This window comes from Antechinus flavipes, chromosome 5 (assembly GCF_016432865.1).
Source record: "Antechinus flavipes isolate AdamAnt ecotype Samford, QLD, Australia chromosome 5, AdamAnt_v2, whole genome shotgun sequence".
Classification (NCBI taxonomy): Eukaryota; Metazoa; Chordata; class Mammalia; order Dasyuromorphia; family Dasyuridae; genus Antechinus; species Antechinus flavipes.
Window position 1 is genome coordinate 196,897,980 of NC_067402.1, and position 9,510 is coordinate 196,907,489.

The window sequence follows — 9,510 nt, forward strand, 5'->3', positions numbered from 1 at the left end:
AATTGGCCTTTGTTTGCCTTCTTTGGCCTTGGGAATCAGGAAAAACAGTATTTCCTTAGTCTTGCTGGAAACAAAAGAATTTCAAATTGGAATAAGAAGAGATGGGGAAGAAAAATTGGAATTTTTATCATAGTCGAAATGATTTGGTTTTAGGGAAAAGGTAAGTTTTGACAGCAGGTTAGAATTTGCAGTCAGGATAATATAAAGGCCTGTATTCACAAATATTAATGAAATTATCATTTATTGTCAAATTGAAGTTGTCGTGTTGTAGTAAATTTGGTGTTGAATATGTTCTTAAGTCTGGCTTTTTACTCTTAGGCACCTTAAAGAGATCCAGGACCTACAGAGTCGCCAGAAACATGAAATCGAGTCTTTATATACCAAATTGGGCAAAGTTCCTCCTGCAGTCATCATTCCCCCAGCTGCTCCACTCTCAGGGAGAAGAAGACGACCCACTAAAAGCAAAGGCAGCAAATCTAGCCGTAGTAGTTCTTTAGGAAATAAGAGCCCCCAACTTTCAGGTAAAAATGTTTCTTTTTCCTTTAGTTTCCTGTTAGTTTTTTCTTTTTTTCCCCATCAGTATAGAAGCTGTTGAGTTGTTGAAATGGATCTATCACTTCAATATTTTTCTTATTTTCGGAGGCTGATTTTCTAGAACTAACTTTTACATTTTATTCTCACCTCCCTCTTCCCTGCCTTCATTTTACCTTTGGACATGGTTTTAGTGACAGCCCTTTTAGCAAAATCCATACTGAAACTACTTTATAGTCTCCAATTTAAAGTCTACTTGAGAGCACTTCTCAGCTTTGCCACCAACTGAAGTGTTACTCCTGTTTACCCACTGGCGACTAAAAAAGAAAAGAGCTTTTCTTTTCATTGAATAAATGTTGAACAAAAACTCCCATATGATTACATGAACTAGAAATTTGATTAAAGAAGACTTGGGGTAGATATATAAGTTCTATAACTGTCTTATTTGGGATTTGATCTCATTTGAAATAATTTACTGATATTCAAAGGAAACAGTTAAAAGCATGTCTTGAGAATGGATTTATAATATAACGTATATTAAAATACCATATATAAATAATGAAAATACATATATCATAAAACAACGTCTACGAGTAGCCATTTGGTAGCATGACTGTTTTCTTGCTGCATACTTTTTGCTTTATATAGAGTATGATGATTGGTTTCTCTGGGAATGGCAATTGGTAAACAATGTTCATGATGATTCCTTGTAATGAAAGCTAATCTTAGTAAAATTCTCAAGAGGATTCTCTAGTTTTAAGAGGTAAAAAGTAAAAATACTTCTATTTCTTTTCTAATTTTCTTATAGACTTTCTCCCTTAGAGGTCTGCCCCTCAGGTCTGGTGTTTGTTGTAAGTGTTGAAAACTGTTAGGATTGTTTTAACACATTTCCTCAACATCAGAGGTTAGCTCACCGCACTACTGCTAGAAAAATGCCATCAGCTAACCTTACCTGCCCTCCAAGTGAAAAAAGTTCATACTTGATAAATTTGTTTAATAGGAGATCTGAGTATCCAGGGATGAGAAAAGGAGTTTACTTGCAGGATACTGGACCCAGCACTTAAGTAACATCTGCCAAGAAATTGGGTCCCTGCCAAGACATTGTCTGCATTCACACACACACACCTTTCCCCCCATTTTGCCCCACACAGTTTTATATCTGACTCAACATATGCCTGCCTTAGTAGGAAAACTATGCAGAATCTGTTTTGGAAAGTCTTTCAATATCTTAATAGGGAAAAGCAAAGTCTTCTTTCCAAAACCTTGTTCAGAGTCAGGATTATCTGTTAGAAAATTGCACATTTCCTTTGTCCTGCAACTGCCCTTTCTTACTTGACTTAAGACATGTGAGGTAATATGGGCAATCTGAAGGCAAAGCCTTCTTAGACACAGTTTTATAATGGAAACCTCCTGACTTAATGTCATTGTTGTAGGGAACACAGAGATTACTTCTTATTTCACTTCTGGCTTTTCTTCCGGGCAATAAAGCTTTTGTTCTTTCTTATTCTATAAGCATCTATCATCCCCATTTTCCCCTGATGCCCCATCTCCCAATCAAAACACCAGATTTCTTGTTTTTGTTTTCTGCCTCTCAGTTTAATATTTCATGCAGTCCATTCTCATTTGTTTTTTTGTAGCTTACCTACTCCATGTCTATGGAGTGCAGTGGGAAGACTGAACTATTAAGAAACTTCTTGTTTCCTGATGTGGCTCTGTCTTTTCACAGGCAACCTGTCTGCTCAGAGTGCAGCTTCAGTCTTGCACCCCCAGCAGACGCTCCACCCTCCTGGCAGCATCCCAGAGACTGGGCAGAATCAGCTGTTACAGCCCCTTAAACCATCTCCCTCCAGTGAGAACCTCTATTCAGCTTTTACCAGTGATGGTGCCATTTCAGTACCAAGCCTTTCTGCTCCAGGCCAAGGTAAGAAATCAGATGGCAACCACCATCTTTTGACAGCACTAAGGTGGAGGAATTGCCATAGCCTTGGTGATCAAATGTTCCAGAAGACTTCAGGGTCACAGCTTGGACTAAGGAACCTGAAAGGAAAAGAGCAGCTGACCAATAAACAGCCTTTGTACAACCTGCTCATGAGTCTTAGCTTTAGGACAATTTGAGGTGAAGAAAAGATGATGACGTAGATTTATTACAGAGAGATCAGACAACATGTATTAGGCTTGTTGCTACTATCTGGTCAAAGAGCCTCTTCAAGGAAGGCCATGTAGTGACCAACATGAAAATTCACATGTCTGAGACCTTTGTGAGGAGGTAATCACTTCAAGCAAGTGAGAGTTTGGGGGCCCAGAACTTTGAAGACATGTCAAAAAGAAGACTGGGAAAGTAATCATCCCCAAAATGCAATAGTCATTACTATGGAATAAAACAGTTTCCTGGAAGATGATGCATAGCCTTATCAGGGAAGCTTTCTCCCTCCTCCCCCCTGCTGGAGTAGGGGAAGCAGGTTGCAGGATCTGTTTGGTATTTTTGAACAGTCTGATAAATTCTGCTTTTTTGTCCATAGCCCAGTTTGCCACCGTGATTTTGATTTACTAGTCAAAACATTTCCATCAAAAGGGTCTACACTAATAATAGAAATAAGAGATATGGAACTAAGTTGTGAGATGTCTAAGGAGAAAGAAAGGGGAAAAAAGATAGATAACAGACTTGCTTCCAGAGAACTCAGAAGCAAGGATCACCATGCCCTTTCTTCTCTAAGAACATTTTCAGGAGAATTAAAAGAAACCTTTGAACTGAGTACCAAATTTTATCAAGGTAAATGTACTCTATTCTGAAGGAGCAAAATAAATTAGCTTTATTATAACCAGTGAAGTGAAGAGCTTTGGACTTTAACAGTTGAAGGGAATGGAATTCCTGATTCCTATTCTATCTAGGTGCCCTTCTCCTGAAGCTTGTTCTTCTTTGTGCCATCTTAGTACATTTCACCACTCCAACCTCAAGTTTCTAACATCTTGTAGTTGTGTTCTGTGTTTCTCTTCCTTTCTCTGTTCTTCCCTCTTTTCCCCCACCTTCTCACAGGCTGTGCGAAGTTTAACTGTGCATCTGAGCGGGTGACGTTCAAACCTGGTGGCAGGAGGACCCGATTTCTGAGTACGCCCTGCTTGGCTCTTTGTGTGTAACACCTTTACTCCTTCCTTGTTTTTGTTTTTCTGCTGCTTGGATTTGATATTTCATGCAGCCCATTCTCATTCGTCTCTTTGTGTCCCATGTACTCAGTGGCTTGGCTGAACTATTATTATTACACTCAGAAGTTTGGGTCCATTTGTTCTTATGAAATACAATTCTGTAGAAATAGATTACGTTCCTTTGAACTTGGAGATAAACTTAACTGGATGCTGAAGGATTTCTTCATATTAAATTTAGCTAATATATAGAAGGCTATTCCCACAGAATACATAGGCTGTCTTGAAGTAATGACTCTTAGACCAACTTCAGGTTCCTTAACCTTGGCATGAAAGCTGCCAGAAAGAAGAATTCTAGTAGTACATATGCACATAATTAAGTTAAAATCTGTCATAGGAGCATGATGTAGTTTTCCCTGTTTATTCTGTCTTCTCTTTCATAGCATATTGAAGTACTCACAATAAGCCTTAATTTCAGTTGAGATTAAATACCCTAGAGTACTGGATAGTATATAGAGAACTTCCCAAAAACATTAAAAAAACCTCCTTTGCATGGCTCCTGGATTCTGCTTAATTCTTCCATAGTCTTCCAGGTAATTGCATTACTTTTCACCCCAAATTCAATAATTCACAGATTTTCTAAATATAATTCGCCCTTTCCTAAGGGAAACCAATATATACATGTTTATTATAGCTCCTTTAGTAAAAGTGTTTGATTAGTTGGAGACTGACCTCCCCACAAAGAAAAAGGAGGACGTCTTCACTCATGATAGCACGTATAATACAATAATTGAGAATTGCTTTATAATATGCTTTTTGATCTTTTCTGGCTATTCCTGTAAACGTGAGATAAAGCTTAAAGAAAGGTCTTGTCTCTCAAGACCTCAAACTTCTGATGTGGTTGTTGAGGTATTTCTAGATGCATGTGCTAAGGCTGCCAACATAATGCTTCAGAGTGTGCTTCAACGGCTGATAGGCCCTCCTGGATGGAAATATTATTTGCCCCTCCGTTCTCTGTAATGACAGGGATGTAAGGGAAGTGCTTTGACTCACCTTCATGCAACCCATTTAACTTCATTACCCTGCATCTCCTAGCCTGTCTCTCCTACCCCCCTACCCTTCTTTTCCCTTTACTTAAGCAATAGAATGATAGCTATATTAGGGAATTCTCTGGACTCCTCCTACAACAGATGGTGAAGTCAAAATTATTTGACTAAAGGGATAGAATATTTTAACAGTACTTTGATAAAGTACTTTGATTTAAGGGCTCAGAGGAGTGATTTCACTGGATAAGTAATGTAGTGTTTTAAAGTTTACAAAGCACTTTTTATATGTTTAACTTGATCCTCACAAAAATCTGTGAAGATTAGGTCTGCAGGGATTATTTTTATTTTATTAGTAAGAGAAATTGAGAAGCCACCAAGGTTAAATGGTTTGCCCATGGATACATAGTATCCACTTGTAAGTATTTTGAACCCAGATTTTTCCTAGCTCCAGGTCACGCTCTTTTACATAACATTTCCTATCCAGCCAGACTAGGAGGCAGTCAGTACCCACATAATTTATGTTACTCTCCATAAATAGAGAAGCATAACATACCCATAACTAAAGTTGGGTTAGTTTGGAGAGAAATTTGGGGAAAATTCACATGTCCTAATGTGTCATAGAATTCCAGGGAGGGTCCATTTTTGTTTTAGGATCATTTAAATACATTCCATTCTTAGCACTTCCCTTGGAAGGTAAAGGAGTGGGCCTAAGACAATTAAAGATGCATTATTGTGCATGAGATGATTCCTCTTTAGCAGGTCCCATGAAGCAAGGAAGCTATGGTTACAGGAAAGGTGGGGATTAACTAGATATGCATGGGATCTTTGCATCTTTTTTATCCTGTAGGAATATGTAGTTTATTGAAAGCACGGCTTGGCTTGATACATATTTTGCTGGTTTCCCTAGAGTTCTCTAACCTTAATCTTAAGGATTGCAATAGTGAAGGGGGGAGGAAGCAAGTTAAAAGTGAATAATGAAACTGGGGTAGTAAGGCTGCTGTGAAAGGCTTTGCCAATTCCTGAATGCTAATACTTTTAATTGCCTTCATTTTAACTACTCAGCAGGAGAAACGGAGTGGGACTGGATCAGTGGGGAAAACTCTGCTTTGGGTATTTGAACCTTAAACAATGAGACTTTGATAGATTCCTCTCTCTCAGTAGTCCCCCAGTGGTGCATCTTCTCTTTAACCAAGAATCCCAAGTCTGTCAGACTTCACTTGAGAGAAGCCTTTCTGGGATGGGTAATTAAGAGATTAAATTGATTTGGAACAGTCAGCAATAGGTTGATTGCTTGATACTACAGTTTTGTAACCCTTTTTGCTAAGGGTTTGCTCTCTTACCCCTCTGGACATCAAAGATCAGTGGGTCCTACTGCCCCTTGTCTACTCCTGGTTTCTCTTGCTGGGCCTTGTAATGCTATTTGCAGATACTAAATATTTTGCACTGATGTTTCTTTAACACATTGCTCTTTCTTTGTGCTTCAGGGAAGATGGTGAAAAAAGTCTGTCCTTGCAACCAGCTCTGTAGTAATTATCTCTTTTCTGTTATTTTTGGCCTTTGATGTAATGCTAAATATTATCCATTAATTTTTCAAACCCTGGAAAGTTTTAACTCCCTGAATCTGACTTCAGTCTTGCATCTGTTTGTCTCTTTGTTTCTTATGCCTAAGTACTATCAGGTAATTTAATCATTGAAACTGAAAACGCACTTCAAGTCTAGACTGTCAAGACTTGCCAACCCCAAGGCAAATCATGGATTGGTAATAGCTTGAGAATTATGCAGAAAGATGAGATGTATCTGATTGATGTTTGGGAAACATAGCATGTAATTCATTCACCCTGTAAGGGTTTGACTTAAGTGAATAAGGTTATATGTGGATTTAGTTATTTATTCCACTGCTAGTTCTGCTTAGGTTTAATGATAAGGAATGATAGGTTAGGAGATTTTAATTAGAATCACAGAATAGATTATGGTTATTAGGATTTGGTAAGGGGGGGAAGTTTAATGAGATTAAGAACACTCTACTTCCCTTGTTCTCCCTCCTTCCCCCCTCCAGGATTAAACTGAGGCGCATAGAGGGAGGGAATACCATAAGTCTGAAAACTTACCTATCTCCAACAACAAATTGGCTGGAACTGAATTTCAGCAGGAGGCAGGGGAGAGATTTGGCCTAGAGTGAACCTTATTAGTCTCCAAGTAGTCAGATATATGACAACTGGTTTTTAGCAGCCAGATCAAAGGGAATTACTGTGTGCCTGTTACTTCTCCATGTCACAAGTCAGTATTCTAGATCCCAACATACAGAGTTTAAAAAAAAAAAAAGCTTTAACCAACTGTATAAGAAGATCATCTGTTTCCAAGGAATTGTAGCCACCAGAATTAAGAGGTATCACACCCTAGCATGTGTAAATAAGGAATTTCTTAAAGTGAATTAAGACTTCTTCTGTCTGTATTGAGCTTCCCTGTTAAAAGATTTTGGCTTTTCATAGTTCCCTTACCTCTAACTGAACTTTATTTTGTGTGTGCTTGCCTTATTTACTCACCAGGGCTTTTTCAAATATTTTCCCTTTAAATATGTCAACCCTCATGCATGTGACCTCTTGAAATTCCATATTACCATGTCCACTCATCTTCACTGCATGTGATTCCCACTCTAGCCCTATCTTACATTTGTCCTTCCAGAAAAAGTTCCCTGAAACCCTACTCTTTTCTGTTTAGGTTCTCTGCACTTCTAAGAAAATAGCACCCTTTCTTTCACATGATTCATGCAGTGGGTCACCTTAGGGCATATATTCTTCACTGTGATAAAGAGCCTTGTATTATGCTCCTTACATTGCCAGAGCATTAAGAAGCATGATGCCTTCCTCAGAAGCTTCACTGAAAGGTCAGCTCTGATCCTTTCTCCGAAATGCTTGTGGATCTTATTTTCTGCATCAGTCTTAGACTTGGTTCAAGGCCAGTCCCTGATTTCAAGGATAGCTCCAGATGGTGGCTTTTAGCATCTATTTTCATGTAGCAGAAAGGTCGCATGTACTTCTCAATGCCTATGACAAGGAAGCAAAGGGCAGAAGACTGATCTCTAACAGTTGGGTATCTTGACATCCTGGTGGCTCAGAATCACAGCCCTGTACTTTACATAGCTTTTATTTATCCTGCAGTTGCAAATGTGAGATCTGGTAAGAATGAATATGAGACAGTGACTCTTCTTTCCCTTTTCCCTAATACTTGCCTCTTCGAATAATCTTCAGTGTGCCCTCCAGCAGAGCCGAAATCAGGCAGGACACAGACTCCTTCTTTCTCATCAATCATACAAATAAAATTACCTTCTCCATAGCCTCAAAGCTTCCCCGCCCCGTGTGCACCTCTGCCCCAAGCTGAATGTTCCTGCTGCTTCTTTGTTGAAGTGCTTGCTGCTCTGGTTTGGGAAAGGAGTAGAAGGCCTTTGACAACCTCAGAATAGAGTTTCTTCATGAGCTAAAGGATCCAAGCCCACAATAGTTTCAAACCCTGACTTGGCTCACATCACACCAGTTGAGAGACAAATGAAAGTTCAGTCTCTCCCAACAGTGATGTCTTTATGCATCCATATTTATGGGCCCAGGTAAAAAGTTGTATTTCAAAAAACAAACTACTACTTACTTTATTAAATCTTAGTCCATCTCTGGGATGCTCCTATGAGGCTAACATGGAAGAATTGTGGCAGTATCTAAGTGGGATTGTAGATGCCCTGTCCTTTCCAAGACTAAGTCTTTCCCTCCTTCTTCCTCCTCCAACTTTGCCCTTGATGGGAATGCATTAAAGTCCTCTCCTGCTTTCCCCGTCTTCAAGGTGATTGGAAACCAGAGCAGCTGGCCCCACAGACAGCATCATTCCTCTCCCTCTTTCACAGCATGGGGGCTAGGAGCGGACTACCAGTAGTCAGTGGCCTTGATTACCCTGCGGTGATATGAAAAACAAACACCTGTTCTATTTGCCTGTTGTGCCCTCAATGCTTTGAGACCTGGCCTAGGCAAACTACTCATCCAGAATCACTCCAGGCACTTTGATAGCTCCTGAGGAAAATCCTTCCTCTTAATCCTGTTTAGCTAAGGCATATGGCTTAAATAAAACTCAGGAATCTTAATCACTTGCCTTTCTTTCTGCATGGCTTCCTAATTCATCCTTCCCCCATGCCCTCCATTTTCATCATTCTATGATCTTTGATGTCTCCTGAAATTGAAACCTATTTGTAAAACCTGTATTTTTTCCCTCTAGGGACCAGCAGTACGAATACAGTGGGAGGAGCAGTCAATAGCCAAGCCCCACAAGCCCAGCCGCCCAGCAGAAAGGGCACATTTACAGATGATCTACACAAGTTGGTAGACAATTGGGCCCGAGATGCCATGAATCTCTCAGGAAGGAGAGGAAGCAAGGGGCACATGAACTATGAGGTGAGACTTTCTCTTTTCCTTCTTAACACAATCTCAGACATTAAGAGAGACTACTTACTTACTAAATACCCAAATTGTTGCTGAATAGCAATGGTCCCCAAATGTTTTCTAACAGGGTTTTTGTTGGTAATCAGCTTAATCTCACCACTGTTGTTTTTGTTGTTAAGGATCCTCTCCCTACCCCCCCCCCCCAAAAAAAAAAAAAAAAAAAAACCAATTTCTTTTCCTTGAATATCAAAGTTTTCTTCATCTTTCATTAGACCAACCTAACTTTTCTACGAGTGGTTGATTTCAAACTTATTACTTCAGTGAGTGGTAAAGGAAAAATCTCTCATCATTGCCTTATAATAAAATAGTTCCTTCCA

General features: G+C 39.4%; 1 protein-coding gene across 11 annotated transcripts in view; it reads left to right on the forward strand.

Moving 5' to 3' along the window:
• Window positions 1–9,510, forward strand: part of WNK1 (WNK lysine deficient protein kinase 1) — a 135,876-nt gene that overhangs the window by 123,264 nt on the left and 3,102 nt on the right. For 6 of the 11 annotated variants that reach the window (XM_052001302.1, XM_052001303.1, XM_052001307.1 and 3 more), the window contains 5 exons: window positions 319–521; window positions 2,258–2,452; window positions 3,566–3,658; window positions 6,200–6,241; window positions 8,970–9,145. In XM_052001302.1, coding sequence (XP_051857262.1) covers window positions 319–521; window positions 2,258–2,452; window positions 3,566–3,658; window positions 6,200–6,241; window positions 8,970–9,145 — 709 coding nt within the window. The remainder of the gene's footprint in view (window positions 1–318; window positions 522–2,257; window positions 2,453–3,565; window positions 3,659–6,199; window positions 6,242–8,969; window positions 9,146–9,510) is intronic. The other 5 variants (XM_052001310.1, XM_052001313.1, XM_052001304.1 and 2 more) reach the window with 4 other exon arrangements.